The following is a 26190-nucleotide window of genomic DNA, read 5'->3' on the forward strand; positions in this document are numbered from 1 at the left end:
TATCGGGATTTGACTTGGGTTGTCACATGGGGGTAATCCTACTGAAGACCCAAACATGTACATCAGGGATTTCATCGAGATCTGTGACACATTCAAGTTCAGCGATGTGTCTGAAGATGCAAATAAACTGCGACTGTTCCCATTCTCTTTGAGGGAAAAAGCGAAGTGTTGGTTACATTCTCTACCACCGGGGTCTATCACCAAATGGGAGGATCTTGCTAAAAAATTTCTCACTAAATTCTTTCATATGGCGAAGTCTGCTGCAATCAGGAATGCTCTTACTCAGTTTGCTCAGCAAACTGGTGAATCTATGTGCGAGGCTTGGGATCGTTATAAGGAGATGCTAAGGAAGTGCCCACACCATGGCATGCCTGATTGGATGATCATAAACTGTTTCCATAATGGTCTAGGTGCACATTCTAGATCAATGCTTGATGCAGCATCTGGTGGAGCCTTATGGGACTAAAAGCTACAATGAAGCTTATGAGTTGATTGAGCTAATGGCAGCCAATGAATACCAGAATCCTATGCAAAGAATGTTGTAAAAAAAGGTAGCAGGAATTCTGGAAGTGGATCAAGCTACTGCTATAGCTGCTCAACTACAAGCTTTGATGATGAAGGTGGACTATTTGGCAAATTATGTTAATCAGATTACTAGCATTTGTGAACTTTGTGCGGGAGCACATGAAACTGAGCAGTGTGTTATTTCTAGAGAATCAGCTCAATTTGTGAGCAACTTTCAGAGGTCACAACAAGCTCTAGCCACTTATCATCCGAATAACCACAGTCATCCTAACTTCAGTTGGAGCAATAATCAGAATGCGGTGCAACAATGTAATCAGCCATATACAGCAAGGCAATATAACCCTCTTGGTTTTCAGCAACTGTAATATGCCCCGAAGCAATAACTTCAACTTCAGCAGCTACCGCAAGCTAATGAAAAATCTGAATTGGAGGAGTTGAGACTCATGTGCAAGAGCCAAGCCGCTCTATCAAGACCTTGGAGAATCAAATTGGGCAAACTGCGAATGCCTTACTTAATCACCAACCTGGCACACTTCCAAGCGATACTGAAGTTCCAGGAAAGAAGGAAGCTCAGGAGCATATTAAGGCAATTATATTGAGGTCTGGTAAGGTTGTGAATCCTGAAGTAGCTAAAACTCCAATTCTTGAAGAGGAGGCTGATGAAGAAGAAGTGCAGAAGGAAGCTGAAGTGGAACCAAGGAAGACTACTGTTGATCACACTCCTCCTAAGGGTAATACAGGGGAGAAACAGATCTATCATCCACCTCCTTATCCTAAGAGGCTGCAGAAGAAGAAACTGGATAAGCAGTTTGTGAAGTTTCTGAAGGTGTTCAAGAAACTTCACATCAATATACCTTTCACTAAAGCTCTTGAGAAAATGCGTAGTTACGCAAAATTTATGAAAGGTATTCTCTCTAGGAATGTGAAGCTTGATTAATTAGAGACCGTTGCTCTCACGGAGGAATGCAGTGATGTGCTGCAACGGAAATTGCCTCTGAAGCTTAAAGATCCTGGAAGCTTCACTATTCCTTACATCATTGGAAAGGTGTCGTTTGATAAATGTCTATGCGACTTGGGAGCTAGCATCAATCGGATGCCATTGTCAATCTTCAAAAATTTGGACTTGCCTGATCCAAAGCCTACTTACATGACTTTGTAGTTGGCCGATCGTTCTATTACTTATCCGCGAGGTATTGTGGAGGATGTCTTGGTCAAGGTGGATAAACTCATTTTTCTTGCTAATTTTGTAATTCTTGATTTCGAGGAGGATAAGAAGATTCCCATAATCTTGGGAAGACCTTTCTTGGCGACTGGCCGAACCTTGATAGATGTGCAGAAAGGTGAGCTTACCATGCGAGTGTTGGATCAGGATGTGACTTTTAATGTGTTCAATGCCATGAAATTCCCTACAGAAAATGAGGAGTGTTTTAAGGTGGAAATGGTCGATACTATGATTAATTCTGAACTCGATCGTTTGCTAAGGTCCGATGCCTTAGAGAAGGCCTTATTGGGGAATTCTGATAGTGAAGATGATGAGGGTGATGAGCACTTGAAATATTTGAATGCTTCTCCCTGGAAGCGAAAGATTGACATGCCCTTTGAATCTCTTGGATTAGAGGAGTTAAAAAGTTCTCTGAAATGCCTCAAGCCATCTATTTAGGAAGCTCCTACTCTTGAGCTTAAGCCTTTACCTGAGCACTTGAGGTATGCATTTTTAGGTGAAGAATCTACTTTGCCTGTTATTATTGCATCTGACCTTTCAGGTACTGATGAGGAAAAGTTGTTGAGGATTCTTAGAGAATTCAAATCGGCAATTGGTTTGACTATAGTAGATATCAAGGGAATCGGCCCTTCTTATTGTATGCATAAAATTCTGCTAGAGGAAGGAAGCAAGCCTACTGTTGAGCAACAGAGAAGGCTAAATTTGATCATGAAAGAGGTCATGAAGAAGGAAATTCTCAAGTGGATAGATGCAGGAATTATCTATCCTATTTCTGACAGTTCATGGGTGAGCTCAGTTCAATGTGTGCCAAAGAAAGGTGGTATCCACTGTGGTGGCAAATGAGAAGAATGAGTTTATTCCGACACGAACAGTCATGGGGTGGAGAAAATGTATAGGATTATAGGAAGCTGAACAAAGCCACAAGGAAAGATCACTTCCCTCTTCCTTTCATTGATCAGATGCTTGATAGATTGGCTGGGCATGATTACTATTGTCTTCTGGATGGCTACTCAGGTTATAATCAGATTTGTATCACTCCAGATGATCAAGAAAATACTACATTCACATGTCCGTTTGGCACTTTTGTATTCCACAGAGTTTCTTTTGGACTATGTGGAGTGCCAGCCACTTTTCATAGATGTATGATGGTTATTTCTCTGACATGATTGGGAATAACATAGAAGTGTTCATGGACGATTTCTCAGTCTTTGGAACTTCTTACGATGAATGCTTGCATAATCTGGGTTTAGTATTGAAAAGATGTGTCGAGACCAACTTGGTTCTTAATTGGGAGAAATGTCATTTTATGGTGCGCCAAGGCATCATTCTTGGGCACAAGGTTTCTAGCAAGGGTCTTGAGGTGGATAAAGCCAAGGTGGGGGTGATCGAAAATCTTCCTCCACCCATATATGTTAAGGGAATTCACAGTTTTCTTGGTCATGCGGGTTTCTATAGGCGTTTCATCAAAGATTTCTCGAAGATTTCGAAGCTGTTTTGCAATTTGTTAGAGAAAGGCGTTCCTTTCAATTTTGATGATGAGTGCCTTGCTGCTTTTGAGATATTGAAGAAGAGCTTAATTACGGCACATGTCATAACTACACCTGATTGGTCTGAACCACTTGAAATGATGTGCGATGCAAGCGACTATGCAGTTGAAGCAGTTCTTGGGCAATGCAGGAACACCATATTTCATGTAGTCTACTCTGCTTGTAAGACTCTTAATGGCGCTCAACTGAATTACACCACTACTGAGAAAGAACTTTTGGCTATCGTCTATGGTTTTGAGAAATTTAGATCATATCTCCTTGGGACGAAGGTGACAGTTTTCACAGATCACACTGCAATTCGATATCTCGTCTCGAAGAAGGACTCGAAGCCAAGGTTGATTCGATGGGTTCTTTTACTACAGGAGTTTGAGTTAGAGATCAAGGACAGAAAGGGGACTGAGAATCAAGTCGTCGATCATCTCTCACGTTTAGAGGATCCAATTGCTATTTTACGAGATAAGTCTTTGATTAATGAGTCTTTTCCCGATGAGCAGTTATTTGGAGTGCAAGCAGAAGAGCCGTGGTTTGCGGATATTGTGAACTACCTTGTGAGTAATGTCATGCCTCCAGAATTGACTCCGGCTCAAAAGAAGAAGTTTCTACATGAAGTGAAGTGGTATATGTGGCATGAACCATTTATTTTTCACCAAGGAGCTGACCAAATCATAAGGAGATGTATTCCTTACAGCGAAACGGGGGGGATCTTGCGAGATTTCCACTCAACGGCTTATGGAGGACAGTATGGTAGGAGAAAAGACAGCATCTCGTATTCTTCAAGCATGGTTCTTTTAGGCCAACGTTGTTTAAGGATGCTCATCAGTTCGTTTTGAATTGTGATCGATGTCAACGAGTGGGGAATATGTCTAAAAGGGATGAGATGCCGCTTAATGTGCTTCTCGAGGTCGAAGTCTTCGATATTTGGGGAATTGACTTCATGGGGCCATTTGTTTCATCTGGTAACAATCAGTATATCTTGTTGGCGGTTGATTATGTGTCCAAATGGGTTGAAGTTAAGGCGTTGCCAATGAACGATACTAAGGTGGTGCTTAATTTTCTTCACAAGCAGATATTCACAAGATTTGGAACTCCAAGAGTCATAATCAGTGATGAGGGGTCATATTTCTGTAACCGCAAGTTTACTGCGATGATGAAAAGGTAAAATGTGAATCATCACATTGCTACGGCTTACCATCCTCAGACTAATGGTCAAGTCGAGGTATCTAACAGAGAGATCAAACGCATTCTAGAAAAGGTTGTATGTCCATCGAGAACAGATTGGTTTTTGAAGCTTGATGAAGCTGTTTGGGCTTATTGAACAGCGTACAAAACTCCGCTAGGGATGTCACCGTATCAGTTGGTTTATGGTAAGGGGTGTCATTTGCCGATGGAGCTAGAGTATAAGGCATATTGGGCTTTGAAGAAATTGAATCTGAATTTGGATGCAGCTGGAAAGAAGAGGATGCTTCAATTGGATGAGCTCGATGAGTTTCGACTTCAAGCTTATGAGAATAACAAAATATATAAGGAGAAAGTCAAGAGGTGGCACGATCGGGGTCTAGTACTTAAATCATTTATACCGGGGCAACAAGTTCTTTTGTTCAACTCCCGTCTCCGTCTTTTTCCTGGAAAGTTGAAGTCAAGATGGTCAGGGCCGTTTATTGTCAAAAATGTGTTTCCACATGGAGCGGTGGAGATTTTTGAGAATGATCCGGGCCAAGCATTCAAGGTTAATGGTCAGAGATTGAAGCACTACTATGGTGACACGGCAAACCGTGAGGTGGTTAGTGTCGTTTTATTGTTCGTTTGATCTCAAGTTCTACGTCAAGCTAACGAAGTAAAGCAAGCTCTTCTTGGAAGGCAACCCAAGTTTGTTGTATATTAGTAAGTAGAGGAAGCAAGAAGAAAAGAGAAAATCATAAAAAAATCAGGAAAAAGAAAAAAATGCAGGGCCAACTTCAGAAGCCTGGCGCGCCCGCGCCTATACTAGCGCGCGGCCGCGCTGATTTCACAGAAACACGGTGTGCCCGCGCTGTTACAGCGCGCGGCCGCACCGGTTTGATAGAAGTAGCGTGTGCCTACGCCGTCCCAGCGCTGCTGGCCGCGCCGTGTCCCGACTTTGGAAAAAAATAAAAGGCAGTTTAAGGGTGGAACGGGAATTTTGTCCCAAAATCAATTCCGAACCGAATTTTACTCCCCCACATCCCATAATTCCCTCTCCCAAATCAAACCCATTACTCCCATTATTCCCATAATCAAATCCCACTTCTATTTCATATATAATTCTCTTTTCACCACCTATATATACATACACCCCATACACAAACTTCTTCACCAATTCAAAACTTCTTAAACACAAATTATCTCTCAAACACAACTCTTATTCTCTCTAATCAATTTCTATGGCACCCAAGAGACAAAGAACATAAGTTAGCAGCAGCACCACCGATTCATCAAGTGTGGGTGGTGTAAGGCTGAGCTTCTCTACTAACGAGGCTGAAGCGAAGTATACTAGGCTTCTTTCGAAGCCAACCATCAAGGAGCGAGGCTTTATGCCATCCGGGAAGGATGGTCAGCTGTTGGAGATGATTCTTGAGATGGGCTGGGTTCCTATTTGCGAGGCACCTGCTGCTGTGCCTATGAGTGTGGTTCACGATTTCTATGTGAACGCCAAGGCCGAGAAGAATGGCTTCACTGTGGTTCGAGGGAGGACGGTGGAGTATAGTGCAGAGGCTATCAGAACTGCGATTGAGCAGCCCGCAAGGAAGCCTGGGCAGGATACCTGGAACCATAAGACTCCAGAGGACTTTGATCTGGATCTTATTGTTGCTACTCTGTGCCAGTCCGACACTCACTGGAAGATCAAGAGGGGCACAGTCGCCGAGTATTCTACGTTCCCGGCGTCCAGCATGAACAGGTTTGCCCGTGCATAGAACGCTTTTATATATGCTAACATCATGCCATCTTCGCATGTGCATGAGATTACTGTAGAGCGTGCACGGCTGTTATGGGGCATTCTGCAGGGTGATTACATAGATTTGGGGATGGTTATCTATCAGGGGATTCTGAAGTTCTTGAGGAGGAGCACTACGGGGTCTATTCTGTATGCGTCCGTGGTGACGAAGTTGTGCGTGGTAGTTGGTATGCATTGGCCCGCACATGAGCAGTTTCAGCTGCCGAGTGCTCCTATCGATAGTACTACATTAGCTATGATGCATGAATGGGATGGAGGAAAGCCCGATCTGAAGGGGCTTGGATATTCTTTTGACCACCTACCTGGTGGGAGACCAGCTGCTGGTCAAGAGAGCAGGACTGCATGGAGATCTCATTTAAGAGATGAAGGAGGACCATCGCAGCAGGCGCAAGAGGAGGATGAAGGATCTGATATGGGATTTGGCTTGAGCATGACGCAGTACAGGCGTCTGGCGAGGAGGATGGATGTGATACATGATATCCATAGTAGGTTTGCACTAGACCTCACCCAGGCATTGGGGACAGGTTTTAGAGCCACCGGTATTGACATCTTGTGGCCAGTTTTTGGTGAGGATTCCGTGTATCCACATCCGGACACACCTGACACTCCACCCGTTGAGGGTGAGGAGCCTGACTCTGATTAGGTATGCCTGAATTCCTGACTATTACCTTCACTGAGGACAGTAAATATTTTAAGTTTGGGGGTAATAGTTAAAGGAATAGTTTGTGTGAGTCTCATATAGTTTGCATATTCATGATAGTTTAGTTCATATAGTTTGCATATTTTGCCATGTAGTTTTTATTTATTTTTGGTAGCTTTTATGTTAGTTTGTTCATATAGTTCACGCATTTGCATTATAACATTATCCCTTAGATAATTTTCTCCAGTTGACTTGTGATATTGATGCCAGTGTAGTGATGTCGTGTTTAGAGATGTTAAGTCATTTTAAGTTGATTTGCATGCTAGAGACACTTGTATTTCACTAAGTCTTATAGGTTGCTTAAGTGCTAGATCATGATCATGGTTTATTTTTTTGTCAAGGTTTAATCGCTTGTTTATATTTAAAATTTAGGATATTCTCTTAATAAGAAAATAACATGGATTTTTAGAAATTGGAGAATAATTGGATTTCATTGCTATTTGTTGTGGCTAGGTGTCAAATGGTTAGTAGCCGGCTCATATTTATATGAGTAGTCTAGGGTTGAGCGAGATGGAGCGAAACGCACTCGTTCAGAAATTGAAAAAAAAAGGAAAAAAAGAGAATAAATGTTATATATAATTGATCACGAGTGAGATCTTTAGTACTCGAGTTATTAAGTTCTTAGGGGACTTTGTGCCTATTGACCTAAGCCTTTTATAGTCTGGGATCCGCTAACCTAACGCTCGCTACATGGGTTCTATTATATAAGTCTTTTGTGGACCTCACTTATTGCACGGTCAAATAAGTATATATATGTTGTTTTGTTTTGAATAAATGCATGAATCCGTATAAAACTCCAATATAAGAATTGAAGTATTATAAGTTATTTTGAGTCTAGCTTTTTATTTTATTTATAACCTTGCGATTGCCTTGTTGAGTAGTGAGTCATGATTATCGATCTAGTTGCGATATTATATCTGTAAGCATTTTCACACACACACGTCTCTAGTTTGTAAATTGATTTGTATGATTTGATTGATCTTCATGCGAGTAACTGCATTTGTGAATATGTTTCTTGTTGAGTGGTTGAGTTATTCCTATTGGAATCGTTGCATTCATATAGTTGCATTCATGTATTTTTATTTCTTGTTCTTTGAGTCTGTTTATGCTTGAGGACAAGCATCGATTCAAGTTTGGGGGTATGTTGAGTGGCATTTATGACACTTTATTATGATCTAATAAGATTTGAATTGATGTATTTGTACTCAAGTTGTTAAGTGTTTTAATGTGTTTTCCAGTATTTTTTGCATTTCAGGACATTATCTAAGTAACCAGGTGAATTAACATTGTTTTGATGCTAATTTGGTGTCCAGGTGGTGCTGGAATAAAATCTTGTGGAAAGCCAACTCGAAGCAGTAGGAAAAAGATGAAATCTGAGTTTCTCCCAGAAGGACGGTGCGCTCGCGCTGTGATAAGCGCACGGCCAGTGCTATGATTTCAGGAAGGCAGCGCGCCCGCGCTGTGATAGCGCACGCCCACAGCCGGGTCATTTTTGAAGAATCATGTTTCTACTTTGATTCTAAAAGGGAAGACTTCCAGATTGTTTAGGGCTGGTATAAATATTCAAATAAGGTCATTTTTAATAGAGAGACGTACCAGAGCGCAAGGAGAGCCGTAAGAAGACCGTTTTAGCACAGATTCAACGAAGATGAAGGAGATCTTGTTTTTACTTATGAATCTTTGTTCTAAGTCGTAACTTGGATGCTAGTTTTCTTATTTGTGAACCTTACTCTTGTTTCGTACTTGGTTTTATTCATTCATTATAAAGACTACATTTATTAAACCATGCTTTCATCAGAACCCACGTTGATGATGAGTCTGATTATGGGCTAATCGTTATCGTGGGGTTCTAGCGGATTAATTTATGGATTTCTTTAGTTAAATTGTTTGTATGCCTTAGTGTGTGGTGATTGTATGATAACTTAGTATTGGTTGTGCTTATTCGTCTTATAAGAGTCGCGAACTTGTAAGATAGCGTGTTAATTCTTAATGAAGCGACAGTGAATTTAAGGATTTAGAACTTGTCATGCTAGCATAGGTTCATGTGTTATTGTTATGCATGATTAGGTAATTTTACCCATCTTACTTGCCCTGTGTAATCATGATAGATAACTTGTGCTTTAAACCTTTATGTTGTCAAATTCTACAGACATGTAGGGTCTCAATATAATTGGTATCTATTCAGCTTCTATCTCTTTTGTGGATGTCTGTTAGTATGTTTTCGTGCAACGAAAGTTGGCGATTAGCAGTTTCGTGTTATCTGATTAGTGTCATCACCATTGCATGCTAAGGTTAAGAACAATAAGGCTATTGAATGAAATATTTAATGAAGTTAGAATCCCATATTTGTCTCATATAATTCACAATAATCTTTACCCTCTTAGTTATAATCATTAGTATAAATCATAGTATATACAACCCAAAATTGTTATCATTTTAGCATTGGATAATAACCATATCATCGGTGCATAGGTGCATAAATTACATAAGTTAACCAATTCAGTCTCTGTGGGAACGAACTAGAAAATATTCTATATTACTTGTGACCGTGTATACCTGCGTGAATTATTAGCGTGTGTTTTAGCCTAACAGCTTCATACAATATTTTGGTCATGAGAAAAACTGTTGTAAACGATGCTAAAACACAATACCTAAAACATCAAGAACTGTTGTCCATACAAGTTATACATTACTTCTTTAATGGAAATCATTATGAGTATATACGAACTAAATACATAAATTGTTGTAGGAGTCGACTCACATAACACTATCCCCAGCCATTGTGCTTACGTACTACAACAGCAGCAACAAAACTGTTGAGGGTCGGTCCCATTGTGTGAATACTCTTAGACAAAGTTTGTATTTAATGTTGTGTTGTGTCTTTGTTACAATGGGCCAAAATCATTGTATGAGGGCTAATCACACCGCGCCCCCGGATAGACAACAGAAATATATTCTTTCAGATAACGGTTGAAAAATGTTATCTGATGCAATAATTCTTGTAGTGTTTTGTCGTTAGTTAACAACGCACGACGATTTTTTTTATCTTAAGTTATTTAGTATTTAATTGCTAATGTGGGCCCCGGTACTTTAACTTACGATAAAATGTGAATTCGTGACAAATATCTGAACTTTCTACTGGAGCAAAAGTGTTTCATCGTAATTGGTATGACAATTTCAATGCAAAAAAATTATCGTATATGCACTGATTTTTTGTAGTGTAAACAAGAAGAAACATGTTAAGAATGGATCCCCAAACCTTCTTGACATTAAGTGATATGTTGGAAAGATAGGGTGGCTTACAATCCACAAGATGATTAAGTGTAAAAGACCATGTCGCCAAAATAATTTATATATTAACACATAATGCTAAAATTCTGAAGTAAATTTTTGGTATCAATGGTGTAATTGTTTCGGTTACTTATATAAACTCTTTCAATAGTTATCAATGTCACTCTGGATTTGAAAAAGAAAGAGCGCCCATCAAGGAGGTTAAATAAATAATTTATGACCTTTATAAATGAGTCAATTAAGTACACAACACTACTCAATTTAAGCGAGTTGAATAATATTGACGGGTACATTCGAATATAATATAAAATATAAAAAAGTTTGTAATATGATATAGAGTTACTTGTAGGGGCGTAATTCGAACCGAGTCGGCTTGTATTCGACTCGATAAAATGGGTCTGACTCAACTCGAACTCGTTATCGAGCTCGAGTTTGAACACATTTTTGGACTCGATAAAATACTTGAGTATAGACGGGGTTTTTGAGCTCGACTCGATAAACTCGAACTCCAACTCATCTCGAACTCGGACTCGATTACTTTAATTTTCTATTTTGTAAATATACATATGTTTGCTAGTTTATGTGTCTTCCAATTATCTAGTAAAATTAATTCTATGAATTAATTTACTAATTTTTTACATATTTACGAGAATTATTATATTTGGTAAAAATTTTAAAGGAATTATTTGTTATAATATATGTATTTATTCCAACTCTTAATATTGACTTCTGTATTTGAACTTTAGTTTCTTCACGTAATAATACTACTTCTCAAATAACTATTTTATACTTAACGATCAAATTATATCAACTCCTTTAGGCTAATTATGTAGAGAATGTAATACCTACTTAGTTATATTTGTACATATTTATTAATAACTCGAACGAGAGACGTTCATATACTTACATTTAAATATTCAACTAATTTTATAAATTATAATAAAAAAAGATATATTTTAATAAATAAGACCGTTAGACTGATATTTATTAAATGTTATTAGCATTATTGAAATGTATCTGATATCTCAATTACTACTTATCAGATAATATAAAATTACTAATAATTCTTGGTTCATGGTGTCAATTTTGAAGAAGTAAAAAATAATTTTGTTCGTTATAAAATAATTATAATTTAATGTTTTGATTATCTTCATATGTTATTTAAGATGTTTAGTTTGTAATAAACATAAAACGCATACGAAAAGTATGTATGAATAGAGGATATTAGAAAATTATTTAATTTTATTAGAAAACTAGAGTATTGAAAAGGTTAACTATGTTATTCTGAAATTATTTTAAACAAAATGATATTTTTTGGTTGAACATAAAAATAAGATATTACAATCAAATAAGTTTCGTGAAATTGAAGTTAAAACTCGATAATAACCCTAATAGGCTCGAAAATGTGGTAAACTCGACAACTCGTTAAAAAACTCGAAAAATTCAAAATCTCGATAAGCTCGAAACTCGCGAACAACTCAAACTCGACTCATTTATTTTACGGGTCAAGTTCGAACATAATATTCTGGCTCGATTATTTTTGGGTTCAACTCAGATCGATAAAAAATGCTTGAATTCAAATTTAATAAGTACAAACTTGACTCGGCCCGAGTTACACCCCTAATTACTTGAGTTGATATCAAGTTGGCGCCTTAAGCAGACTCATATATTAGTTAAGACTACTATTGTATTTGAAGGGTACTAATATATTTAAAATAATTTCAAAATTTATTCCAACATTAACTATAAATGTTTTTCCATCTACGACAATCAACAATACTTGGATACTCACATCCTTCCATATATACAAGGTCTAACCTTCATAATAAATTAATTCACGAACTCGATTATAAAAATATTATTAGATATGTATGTGACTTATGCAGATGAACAAAACTTATTATCGAAAATTTTATTACAAACATCAACCCTCACAATGTAGTTCAAATTTTGAGAGGCCAAATTTATATTGTTAATCTTCTGTTGGAAATAATGTGCCGCTAGAAGCCAAAAAGCTGTCAGGCAACACCCATATTTTTCGTATATTTTATCCATCAAAGTGTTAGTTCGCTGGATCTTCCGATAAGATTTTATCTTATATTTATTACTATAAATATTTCAGCCCTAATATTTTTTGACAATACCATTTGGAGTCGTCCGTAGGAAATGATGCATCTCAATTATGATAAACATACGGAAAAATTTAGGAGATTATTCTGTAATCTGAAATATCACCATAACCCTGTAAATTAAGAAGTAAATTTAACCTAAATAGCATTCTTAGCCTAAGGACCGACTGGCCCTCTCATGAGTACTAGCTGAGGTCTGACTAATCTTTTTTTGGGTGCAACATTATAGCATATGGAAGCTATTTACGGGATGAACGTTTCTTTTCATGATCGAATAATCTTATTTATGAAGTTATTGACCGACTTTAACAATAAATAATATTTCAATTATATATCCAACTATTTCCACTATGTATTTTTATGATGCAATAAAACGAGCGCCGAGGTGATATGTTACATAATGTAGCAGATACTATTGTTGACTCTCCATACTCTACCAAAATTGAAATAATGCATACATCTCCATTGAAGGAATATGCTATTTATCTAATTATGATTATACTTTTTTGATTTAGTTTGACATTAACAAAAATGCTAATTCATGATCAGTTGCATTCAAAAAGGTAAGTCAAATTTTGATAAAAGTGATATACCTTAAAATATAAAGATTTATCTAAAATATGCATATTTATTAACATAAAGAATTCACCAACATGTGATACAACTATTTTCTTTAACAAAAAATATGTGCATGTATCCCTTCTTCATACTTTTTTATTTATTCTTCTATACTTACAAAAAATCTTCTCTTTAACAGATTCTCAAAATTCACCTAAATCTCCTCTCAATATTGATTTTCATTTGGAATGTCCAATATTCTCAAGTTAGACCATGTTTTCAAAATTTACTAAATCAAATGTCTTCATTTTCACTTGAAAGTTTTGATTCCCTTGAAACATCTACACAATCTTTATTTTTCTCACAAAATAACTCGTTACCATAATTTTTAATACTCCTTCATTACACCAACGAAATGAAACACCATACATCATAATACAAAAGTGTACTAACGAATGTCATGTTCATTATTTCAACTATCTTTTGGATGATGAATGTAACTCAACGAAGAAAATAAGAATAACTTCTACAATAGTAAGGATCATTTGGAAGGATATCAAAGTTTGTTCAACTATTATTTTTCATATAAGTCGGTTTATACAAAAAATCAATTCCGAAGAAAATACTGAATGCGTCGACATGTATTTGAACGCATTACAAAAGCTCAAAAAATTATTCGAAGTATTTTCAGAAAAAATTTGATGAGGGGTGCTTTCCAGATATAATTTTTATTTAAAAAAATCGATTTGCGATTTTACAACCTAAAATTTGATTTTATTCTACTTTCTTGAAAGTTGTATTTCTCACTTTGAAAAATAACTCAGGGTGCATTATTTGCATATCGTAGTTAATAATATACACCTTCATATGCAACTAAAATCAAATAAGTACAACTTCAAATTTTCAGTCTCGAATTTTCAATCAATAGTGATAAATATAACTTTGTAACAAAAATCAACCATACGAGAGCTAGGCCACCGGGAGGGCTTTCAGGGACTGGGGAGGGTGGATTCTAAATCAACCGAAATCTCAATCAAAGACAAGTTCTACCAAGGCCAGAATCTGAAAGAGAAGATTCACTTTTTACTATAGTAGAAACCAAATTTTTCAATATGAAACTTAGATTTATTTGTTGCATCGTATCAAACACGTCGTCGACCCTTCAAAATTCAGACAAAATATATCAATATTACAAATAAAAATTTACCAAAATGATCAAATAAAAAACTAACAACACTCGTTGCAATCAACACAAAAAAATACGATATAAATGTGTGTGGGTGTGTGTGCGCGCGCGTGCACGTGTGTGTATAAGAATATATACACATATATCAATCGAAACAATATCATATTTTAATCACATAGAGTGTATTCATAGTTATTGAATTAAGATCAACTACCTTCACATGTGTGGTAACAACTAAATATTAAACTAATTTTATCAACCGACATTAGATCTGTTACATATATATACAGTTAAATTTTCTAGGATGGAAAAATAATAATTTCAGTTTGTAATTGTTAATCAAAATATGAGAGATAGTTGTAGACCTCACAATCATATATATCACATATTTTCATGTTCATGCATTAAAAAATTCAAAATTAAACACTAAAATTTTGTGCAGTTTTCGAATTGTGTTATCATGTTATAGATCAAATTCGGGTCTAAATAGAAGAGATAAGTAAACAGATACGAGGAAAACATATTTTAGCAAGTATTATATGAGACTCGCTCATTTAGAAATAAGTACATGATGATGATGATAAAATTTTAAAAAAGTTTTAAAAGGTTGTAAAGGGGGTAGTTTCCCTCTTTACAAAATCTATTTTAAAATTAGAATTTTTTAAAAAATTTTGTAAAAAATCACAAATGCACCCTTTTTTTACATTAAAAAACTTTTGTTCTCAAATATGTACTTAGACCAGTTTGTTTCGGGGGATTATAAAATTCCGAGATAATAATTCGGAGATAACTTATCCCGCCATTATTACTTTTATGGGATTTAATAATCATATATTATGTTTATTTGTTTGGAAGGATTAAGTTTTGAATTTGACTATAATCATTTAAAATTTTATCCAATGTTTGGACTTGTTAGAGAGGATAAAAAATTACCTCATCCATACTATATTATAATAGCCGAAATGAGGTATAATTTATTGTTTGGTTAACCCCTTATTTTGGTTATCCATTTTCATCACGACTGTTGAATTTTTTTCATCAAATAATCAGAGTCGTTAGATTCAAATACTAAAGAAATACACTCCACAAGTTTTCATGTTCAAATTTCGTTAACAACAAACATTTATATTATTATTTATAAAGATACACGTAAATTTTCATATTCGAATCTAATAAAAAACAAATATTTACATTATTATTTATGAATAAGATATCATAAATCATATACTATTTATACTATTTGAACTTAACTTGAAATTAACACAATTAAATTATAATTATATAATCATTATTTAGTATTTAATTATTTATATAGAATTTTAATAAAATTACATAAAATAGAAAAGAAAAATTATAAACATTAACCACGACCCGTAATCTAGTTTTATTAGAAGAGATTATAATCATATCCTCTATTATAACAAAATAAATATGGAATAAAATAATTTAAAGTATTATAATCGTGAGAAATTACCAAAAATACTACTTTTTCTAAAAAATTTTTTGCAAAAATACGATCTTCTAAAAAAATTGCAAAGATACGTTTTGCAACCAAATATGCTACATAACTGAAAAGTATTGATTTTTTTTGTTGTAATTGAGGTTGCATCGAGTTATATCGGATTGCATGAGGTTGGTTGCAAAATCGTATTTTTACAAAAAAAATTGTAAAATCGTATTTTTATAAATTAAAACTAAAATATTGTATTTTTACAAAAAAAATGTATTTTTAGAAAAATCTCAATAATCATTGAATAACCCTTAACTAAATTTTTTCAAAACAAAAATGAAATTGAAAATTTTAAAGGATTATCCTATTTCACGCTGGATAAAAGAAACATGACGGGAATCAAGCTCTGATTCAATTAACTTACACAAACGGGCCGAGAACTTGAATTAAAATTTTCATGGGCTGAATCCAACACTCTTTCAAACAAAGCCCAAAATAAAACAAAAATAATGAGAAAATAGAAGAGGAAACACGACTACGCTGCTTATTATAGCGGTTACATAATTTTACTATCCCGCGCATCTCTGACAATACACACACACACACATTACATACAAATGCGCACACATATATAATCTTCGCTAATTTCTATTAATTTTTATAAACCCTAGCCTTTTGTAATTGACATGAGTGAAGGTGGCGTTCCACCGCCGAGAGCTCTGACGGACGGCGGTCGGCAGAGATTCGAAGTTGAGTTGAGGCCGGGGGAGACGACGATCGTGTCGTGGAAGAAGCTTGTTAAGGATGCTAATAGAGCTGCTAAAGAGGCGAATAAGTCGGCCATGGCCAAATCTCCGCCGCCGGAAGCGCCGCCGGTTGCGAATCCTGATTCGGACTCTCATGTTGCTCCGGTGATTGAATTGCGCTTTTTCATTTTTTTTTATGTTTAAATTGAATTGTGAATTTTTGTTAAATGTTATTCGTTTATTGAATTATTTTAAGCTTGTGTAATTCGTTAGGTTCGAATGTTTTGTTGTTGCAGTATTTTATTGTTTGATATTTCTGGGTTGTTGCATTGTAAACCACACACACACAGGGGGAGGGAGGGGGAGAGAGAGAGGGAGAGACAGAGAGAGAGAGGGAGCGGGCGAGGGCGAGGGCGAGGGCGAGGGCGAGGGCGAGGGCGAGGGCGAGGGAGAGGGAGAGGGAGAGCGAAAGCGAGAGGGAGGTTTTGATGTTTGTTATGGGATTATGAGTGTCTGCAGATTCCTTTGTGGATTGAAATTTTTGCATTTGGGGTTATTATTAACATTTAATTTTGAAGTTCGAGATTATTCTGTTTGCTATAATGTTAATTTCATGTTTTTAAAAAAAATAATGTGTTTGAATGTACTGCTAACAGCTTATATTTAATTATGTTTGGTTTTGTAGGGAGAGCCCCCTGAAGATGATACCAAGGATGCACCTCCTGCAAGTCGTTTTAGTGCCGTAATTGAAAAAATTGAGCGGTTATACAAGGTATGGTATTTGTTACTATATCCTCATTCTATATGCTATTTTATGCAAATCCCATAAGCAGATATGGATTGATGATTACTGTGAGTATAGTATCTGGGAAAACTCTTTCTTTCATGTTATACCGTTAAATGCTACATGTTGACACTGTTAGTGTTAACTTTTCAGGGGAAGAACAGTAGTGATGAAGAGGATCTTAATGATGTTCCTGATGATGATGAATATGACACTGAAGATTCTTTTATTGATGACGCTGAACTGGTTAGTAGTATTGACATTTGACAATCTTTTATGCATCCTTCATGCAAAGTTGTAACTGACAAGCATGCCATCAACTAATAGTTTTTGGGGAGAATGAGCAGTAGAATGAAGTTCACCCAGATGTACTTATTTCGTTCGTTCCCTATCTGGACCTTTCATCGTTGTGTAATGCAGACAATTTTTATTAAATTAAACAGTTGTAACCACCATTGTTTCGCAATATTTTAAATTATATTATAATGTGTTACCATAAGTTCTAATGCTTTTTTCCTCCTTTCTAATGACGCAGGATGAGTATTTTCAGGTTGATAACTCTGCAATAAAGCATGATGGTTATTTTGTTAACCGTGGCAAATTGGAGCGCATGTTAGTTTCTCAGATTTACTTACTGCATTTATTTTACAATTCACTTAACATTATCTCCTTTATGATGTTATTTATCATACACTGGAATCTTTGTGAATGTGCATGATGTTTGTGGCCCTTTATAATTGGAGTTCGTATGGTCCTTATGTCAGAGCCTCTTTGCATGTTACCTTTGAAGCTATGTAAATGCATACCTATTGACACTTGACACCACGACCTTGGTGCTCAACGAAATAGATCTTTGAGCTAGGGGGTCATATTCATAAATATGATTTATGTGATTGTACACGATCTGAAGGCCAGTTGACTCATAACTCCACTAAGTTGATGTGCTCTACAACTTCCATTATAAATATAATATTTTTTTATATAACATGCTTGATACTTAAATGTATACATGACTTGGATATAGTTTTCTGTCAGATGCAATTTTCCAAAATATTTTGAACTGTGCTTCTCATTTTTTTATAAGCTGTTATGCTCGAATGAAGTTTGTCTCATGCTCGGTAGTTGGTACCTGTCATGGTATTAATTGTCAGACACGGGCGTTGTAGGATTATGTGAGGAGGTCATGTAACATATAGCCTTAACATCTTATTATAACTTGCGAACTTTAAGGATCACAGAAAGTTGTCACCATACCTTCATTGTTCGAGTCAAATTACAGTAGTATTTAGATTGTTTGAAGCACGGTAGCTGACTGACCGACTTTTGTGGATATGGTTATGTATGTGTATTGTGTTAGGAATATACTGGTCTTGCTACTACTTGATGTTCCTCTTTATAAATCTTATATCTCTTTAATTATTTATTTAATCTTCTTCAGATTAGTGCTCTATCTATTTATTTAATAAATATTCCTTTTCTAAATCTACTTTTCTTCTTCTCCATTAGAAATGAGCAGATCGCGTCATCTCCACCCCAACAACAAAAGAAGCGGAAAAGAAAAGATTTGGCAGAAGGGCCTGGAGAAAGCATCGAGGGAGATGCTCGAAATAAACATTTGAAAGTAAGAAAAAAATCTGCAGGAAGGTCTTTGACCTTACCGGAGACAGACTGTACAAATCGTACTCTCGTTATGGCTCTACCATCTGTAAATTTCCAAGATATGATGGTCCAGAAACAGTCAAATTCTTCTGAAGTTATTGTTAAGAAGAAATCTTCCAGTGTGAAAAAGGCTTTACGCCAGTCCCCATCAAGGGTAACAAATGGTGAGGCCATAGCAGAGAAGAAGGGTGACGTATTGGAGGGAGTGCTCCCTGCTAAGAACTGTGGTAGGAAATCAAAAGATGGCAATGAATTTTCTGGTACTTCAAATCAGATGTTACATAAAAAATCAGTGGGCACTGGTGAAAATGTCGGGCAATCATCTCAGCAGGGAGATAAATTAAAAATTGGTGAACAATCAGGAAACATCGTATCTGAGGCTAGGAACTCTATGAAAGCTATGGTGAGTAATTTCATAAACTTTTCTTACCCTGACTTGCATGTTCTTACTGCAAATGATGTTCCGAAGGCCAGTTTTTCCTGCTTGCTTTTTATGGTTATCTAATATCATTTTCGAGTTAGATATTTGACCTGTTACTCTTTTATTTAAAGCCAAAAGGCTCTTTAATTGGTACGTCATAATAGTAGCATGTCTATGGTATTACATTTATGATATTGTTATTATTATTATATGTTACTGTAATTTTGTGACTATTATCTATGGTTCCATACTCAATTTGAAACTCAATAGTAAAATTAAATTTGTGGGAGGAGTTTATTTTTGTTTTTAATCATCGTATACATATAATATTTTCATAACTATTAGTATCTATAATATTGACATTTCTAATTTAGTTGGAAACGGTAGTAAAAGGTACTAACTAGTATGTTTGGGAATAGAGGTTAGCTGTTAGCGGTAGCGGATTAGGGTAAGTTGTTTTTGACTAGCGGATTGGGTAAGCGTTTTTATTAGCGGATTGAATTTAGTTGTTCTGAATGAAATGAAACTGTTTGTTCTGAATGAAATGAAACTGTTTGGCAAATAGTTGTTAGAATTAGTTTATATTTTTATTAGACACATGCCAATTCTTTAATTAAAAAAGCTCCTCTTAGTACCTTTTTCATAATTAACGAATTGGTTCCAACCCACTATTTCAATCCGTTAACCTCCGAACACCAATATTAAAGGACTTATCTAGTTAAACCTCTAATTTGATTCAATCCGCTAATTTTTTCTCAAACCTCTAACTTCCAAACACAGTCGTGTTATATTCATTTCATAAGTATCATATACATGGACATAATTATTAATTAACTAAAATAAATTCATAAGGATATTTATGTAATTCAGTGGAAAATTAATTATTTTATAATATTATAGTTATAATTGCATAACTATTATCTGTAAGTCTATGATACTTACCTTATACATGATGGTTAAATAACAATGTATCATTATTAAATTGTAATAATCTAATTTTTGATTTTCATGCTAGAATCCTACTTAAACTTGCATTATTGCAATATCAAACTGTAACCCCAAATATGGTGTTGACAAGGCATTACCCCAAAGAACTAAATCATGTTTTGTTGAAATGTTGCATATTTAGTTTATGGTACGTAATGTGTTTCTATGTTTTAGTTCATTGTATTGATTTTATTATACTTGTATTCGGGGTGATTAATGAGGATATTGTCATTTCCCACTCGTGAGCAATCTCAGTTCTTTTAACTTACACTAGTCTTCGCGCTACTCGAGCTCATCATCAACAAAGTTGAAGGAATTTCCATCTTTTAATTTTATGAATGCATGGTTTAAAAAGTATTGTTGTATCAAAAGCATTCTGAGCCTCATATGCCAAAATTGTTTATTTTTCTTCATTCCTTTATGTTTTTGATTGTGGAAGGTGTTGCAAGGAATTATAATATTTGTAACTTTAAGGCTAACAAAAATAGAATTCTGGATGGTTTAAAAATATAATTTACTAAAACGATGTACTAATGAGTAACGACGTGACCTAATTTATCAGGTCTCGGCCTCGTGGTTTTACTTTTTATCTGTCTTAATTGTAAATGGTAAATATTTTGAAATAGTTGCTTGCAATACCTGTGAATCAAACCACAAGTTTATTTGCAACACTTTTCAATACCCGTGTTAGCAGGATGTATCTACTTTTTAAGCAAATGTCACTGCCAACTACATCACAAAAAGTCCTTTTATTATCTCGCAGAAGGTTCCCCAGGTTCAGAGGAAGGAGGGTTCCAGTAGCAAGTCGAAAACTACAATGCTTGAAAAATCCATCAGGGACTTGGAGAAGATGGTTGCCGAATGTATGTGCCTACAATGGTAATGAATATTAGGTTTTATGGATTATAATCTTAAGAGCTGACTTTTCTTTTTTGTTGTTTTGTGCTTATGTATGTACTTGACAGCAAGGCCTCCAAGTACAGAGGCTTCAGATGCTGATAACTTGAACCAGAGCAGCAAAAGAAGGATGCCACCGGAAATGAAGTCTAAGCTTGCTAAAATTGCCAGACAAGCGGTATAAGATTGGCTAACATGAGAATGATTAACTGTATCTCTTCACATTTATGTGTTTTCCTTTCTCACAGACAGCTCATGTTATTATTTATTTATTTATTTAATATAAATTACTTGGGCATCCGTAAAACATAAAAACTTGTATACTTGTGTGGTTGCAGCATGCAGCCCATGGAATAATATCGAAGGAACTGCTTAACCGCTTGATGAGTATAGTTGGCCACATGATACAACTCAGGACATTAAAGGTAACATATAATATATTATTGAAGAACTATATACTAAGCATTAATACTTGTGTGCGCGCATGGCGCGCGCTACACACACACACTATCATTTACTCTGATGGGCTTTTTTTTTTTTTTTTTTTTTTTTTTTTTTTTTTTTTTTTTTTTTTTTTTTTTTAACACACACACACTATCATTTACTCTGATGGGCCGCAGACATGTATAGGGTAAAAAGACCTTTTTATGGTAACACAATAAAGGCATCTAAACTGGTAAGTACATAGCCTTACAAGCCACTAATACGCTTAACAGAAATATGCTTGTACACTAATAGTTTGATAATTGCTTTCTGTTACATTTGGTTGGAAGAAATGCAGAGGAATTTTAACTTGATTGTGGGCATGTGTAAATTATTCTTTCCTCCATTCGGCAAGATCACATTAGAGCTCTTTCCTTCCAGATTGTGAATTAATAATATTCTTTCTTCCCACTCATAACCGTCAGGCCATCACAACTCTAACCAAAAATGTTCCACTACTACTACTTAAACGAAAACCTGTTTATTCATATGTTGGTGTCTTCTTTCTTACTGTTGATTAATAACTAGTAAAAAGAAAAAAAGACAAAGAAATCATTAGACTTTTACTTATCCTTCCTAAAGGTTTTGACTCCGTTAAAATATTTTGAACTTTTTCAGGATTTAGTTACGTACGAAAAGTTTGTTGCAAGTCCTTTATTTTTCCTTCCCAGACATGCCTTTAAGATTTGTTGACAAACATCTTTAACTTAGCTAAGCTGGCCTTCACTGTGTGAACTGGAATCTTGATATGGCTTCAGCTGACGGAAACAAGTATGAACCATCCATAATCAGACATGAATCATGATATAGTACCGCAAGGTCTACCGGCAGACACAATCAAGTACACTTAGATCATTCTCACTATCTTACAAGCTTACTAGACTTCTTCATAATTATAAAGAACTATAAATTACCAAATTAACAAAGAAAATATATAAAAATCATCTTAAACACCCATGTCAGACCCTCTACACTTCTAGCTGACTAGCCATGTTGGACCCTACCAGCCGAGCCTGAGAACTCTTTGCACATGGCTTTGACTTGGTTAACTCTGACTAACTCTTCTAGCTACTTAGCTGCTGCACTCCAACATCTTTAGTTCACCTTTATTATCAACTCCTTTGTAATTTTCTTGCCCTCTTTCATAAATACAAAAAGGGAGGTGTTAACCTCCTCCGCAACCTACAAGAGTCAAATAGGCATCTAGCAAACGTTAATTAGATATGAACTACACACCTTCCAGTACGGTAACCCTATATCTCCTTTCAGTACATTAATTTGAAGTGCACTTATCTGTTCAATGAGGTGGAAATACAATGTGAGCTTGCCCATGGAAGATTTTAAAATCGTACTCCCCTACTGTTCTCTTTGGATGAAGGCTAGAGCTATGGGACAGCCATGACTGACTTGTATTTGGATGAGTAGGGCGACCACGAAAGAAGTAATGGGGTGTCAGCTCTGGTTGGCTTGCCTAAAAAGGGCAGAATAATAGTTACATTAGTAGTTTCACCACCTCCTTCCACTACCTGGAACTGTATGACTGATGCAAAATGTTTTTTGTGCAGAGAAACTTGAAAAACCTTGGTGATGTGGGATCATCCGCAAAGAAGGAGATAAATGCTAGGATCGAGCAGGCAAAGAAAGATATTGATGATATGGTTAAAGTTCGTGTCCCTTTGATGAAATCCAAGGTATTGCCCTCGATAAATTTTTTACTTTAACCCCCCCCCCTGCTACAATTTTCTTCGCCTTTTTTTATGCTTACTAAATATGTTATAAGAATTGATGGCAAATATTGTTGTACTGTTGCGCCTATTACATAAAATACTGTTATTGATTTCTAAATTATGTTATCTTATCTCCAGGCTATTGAGCAACCAGGTGGAACATCAGATGATTTTCAGGAAATTGCTACTGCGGATAAAAAAGTACTTAACCGGAAGTTTTGCATGGATGATGCAGTAGAGGACAAGATCTGTGACCTTTATGATTTATACGTTCAAGTACTGTTTGTGATTTTTATCTACAAAAACACTTTTTTCACATTATTTTCAAGGTGTATTAAATGTTTATTATTATATGGTTCTAGGGGATGGAGGCAGACCCAGGACCACAGGCGGACAAACTTTATACCAGAGGTATCCCTATACATACATATAGATATATATTATGTATATAAACATATATATTATGTATGTATAAAGATATATGTATGTAATTTAGTAATATGAATTTATTCCTTCTTCTGCTTGACACATCTTAGAATCATTTGTTGCATTTTATGGAAGTTTAAGTATTAGTTCTTGCATTTTCCTTTGCCAACAAATTTGCTATTGGTTCCAGCTTTAGTAACTTATATGGCGTTTGGTTGGGACGAATGAAAATGGAAGGAGTGGAATAAAATTTGAACTATAATATTTATAGTTTCACATTTTTTCATTCCTTCCTCCATTCCATTCTTATTATCCTAAGCTAGAGTTCCAACACCCTGTTTTGAGAAGGAATGCTCCATTCCTTACCATGCCTATTTTCTTCACAATTTATATCATAACAAATTTGCACTCCATCATCTATTCTCAAATCAACCCTCCAATCTCTATTGTTTTTTCATTAAATTTATTCATTCCATTCTCCCCAACCAAACACAACATTAGTAGTTTATACTGTGCTAACAATAACATTGTAATTGTAACTATTTAATAAGTTTGGATTCATTAGACTTTCTCTTTAGCTGCAGATGTAATATGATGCCAGTTACTGTACTTTTAAGGTTCCTTCTTCCACGTTAATTTTAACTTTTTTTTCTTATGCAGATTGCAGATTTGTGGCCGAAAGGCTGTATGGACAACCATGGGATAAAACATGCTATATGTAGGGCCAAAGATAGAAAGAAAGCAATACACGGATTGTACAAGGTATATCAATCAGCCACCTTTTTCGGTATATGCATATAAATCTAATATCTATATACATGGTGTGCTAAAATCAAAGCACTTGAAGGCTCTCAACTTGGACAATTAATTCTTTATTGATTCTATCAAGAAGGTAGTGTTTCAAAAGAAAAGAGAAGCAAACTTATTTTACAATATTATGTATGTCAATTGCATCTCAACTAGGATTTATGGGCATGGAGTGGCCCACACTAAAGTACACAAAATAAGAAAGCCTTGCATAATTGATTAGCTAACTAGAAGCTAGTTATTCTTATTATATAACCCCTAAAACTGGAGCATGTATATTAGTAATGATCCATGATCATGAGTTACTAGCAATTAGCTTGTTGAAAAATAAATTTTTAGTGGTTATGGTGTTAAAATATTCAACTACTTGAATCCGAGCAGATTCTTTTGGCCACCAAAGTGTGGAAGTGCCAAAGAACCATCTGCATGTGTACCTCAACTGTAAAGATCCCATTGGACGCTACATGTACAATAGGCTTCATTTTTTATAGATTCCTTAGCCATAGCCTTATCCCAGCCATAGTGACAAGCAAATGTACTAGGCGGTAGGCACTAAATAGTACAGATTTCCTTGTAGATTCTACAGGCAAGCTTCAGAAGGTTCTTAATTATTTATTTATATGTCAATCACATCTTGGAGAATTTCATATAGGCATCTGGAGTAGCCTTCAAGAAAGCAAACATTTGGAAATACACATAAAGAAACTAGCCAGTAGACAACCGAGACAGGTAAACAGTAAATTGAAAGTTGGTACTGAAGCCTAAAGTTGGTACTGAAGCCTATTTAATGTATTGCTTATGCCCCTCTTGCATGCACATGTTAATAGCTAACAGTATACTGTAAGTTGGTACTGATGCCCATTTGCTATGTTACATTTACTGCTCTAACATGCAATTTTTATCACTGTACAGTTTACACTGTATTAAAAGTTGATACTGATACCCGTTTACTATGTTATTAATCTCCAGGATCAAGAGAAAATGAAAAAGAAGAAGTTCATGTCAGACAAAGAGGAGACGCGTCAAGTGGAAACTAATTCTGTTACATTGTCGCAGCATGTGACAGAAAAGTTCGTAACTGGACAAGGTACTAATTTAGTTGACAAATCAGTTTCTGGTGTAACCGCAACAGATGCAGCCACAAAGGCTCCCACTGTGGTTGTAGATGGAGGCAACAAGGACAGGCCAAAGCAAGAGAAGTTAAAGGGAAATTCTAATAATTCCAATGATATGAAGATTACTGAATTATTGACGAAAAAGAAATCAAAACGCAAGGCAGAATCAGCATTGGGTGAAACTCTCTCTCGTTCAGACAAGTTGAATTCGAAGAGCAATGATGAAAGAAACAAAGCCATCAAGCAGACTTCTGGGTCTTCCCCAAGAACAAATCTTCAATCAGTTGCTGCTGCATTTAGTTCTGATAATATTCAATAACGTACCATCTTCCTAGTTCGGAGATTTTTTTGTGTAACTTAGATATTTGTTTTAATCATGTTCATTCTTGGATAGCAGCTTAAGGTAATAGATTGCTTATCTTTTAGCAACAAAAAAAAATAGATTGCTTATTTTTGCCTTTTTCTTTTTGCATTTTGTTATCTGTTTTATTAAATGTTAAATACATTGATCAAATATCGAGTACGGTGACCAAGTAGAAGCATTTGATGATTATTATTA

General features: G+C 35.5%; 1 protein-coding gene and 1 non-coding gene across 2 annotated transcripts; one reads left to right on the forward strand and one right to left on the reverse strand.

Moving 5' to 3' along the window:
• Nucleotides 1–262: 262 nt before the first annotated feature.
• LOC141715804 (small nucleolar RNA R71) lies at nt 263–369 on the reverse strand. The gene has a single exon (XR_012572553.1). It is a non-coding gene; the product is annotated as a small nucleolar RNA R71 (small nucleolar RNA).
• Nucleotides 370–16138: 15769 nt separating this feature from the next.
• LOC141712871 (ubinuclein-1-like) lies at nt 16139–26190 on the forward strand. The gene is made up of 13 exons (XM_074515975.1): nt 16139–16490; nt 17011–17097; nt 17263–17355; nt 17645–17721; nt 18616–19171; nt 20940–21039; nt 21142–21251; nt 21412–21498; nt 23122–23247; nt 23422–23559; nt 23646–23691; nt 24368–24471; nt 25486–26190. The coding sequence occupies exons 1-13, from the start codon at nt 16266–16268 to the stop codon at nt 25948–25950; spliced, it is 2214 nt and encodes a 737-aa protein (XP_074372076.1). The 5' UTR covers nt 16139–16265; the 3' UTR covers nt 25951–26190.

This window comes from Apium graveolens, chromosome 3 (genome assembly GCF_009905375.1).
Source record: "Apium graveolens cultivar Ventura chromosome 3, ASM990537v1, whole genome shotgun sequence".
NCBI classification, from domain to species: Eukaryota; Viridiplantae; Streptophyta; class Magnoliopsida; order Apiales; family Apiaceae; genus Apium; species Apium graveolens.

Coding starts and splice junctions, on each gene's coding strand:
- LOC141712871 (XM_074515975.1), top strand. CDS start 16,266: ATGAGTGAAGGTGGCGTTCCACCGCCGAGAGCTCTGACGGACGGCGGT. Junction 17,356..17,644: donor TTATTGATGACGCTGAACTG/GTTAGTAGTATT, acceptor CTAATGACGCAG/GATGAGTATTTTCAGGTTGA. Junction 23,560..23,645: donor TTTATGATTTATACGTTCAA/GTACTGTTTGTG, acceptor ATATGGTTCTAG/GGGATGGAGGCAGACCCAGG.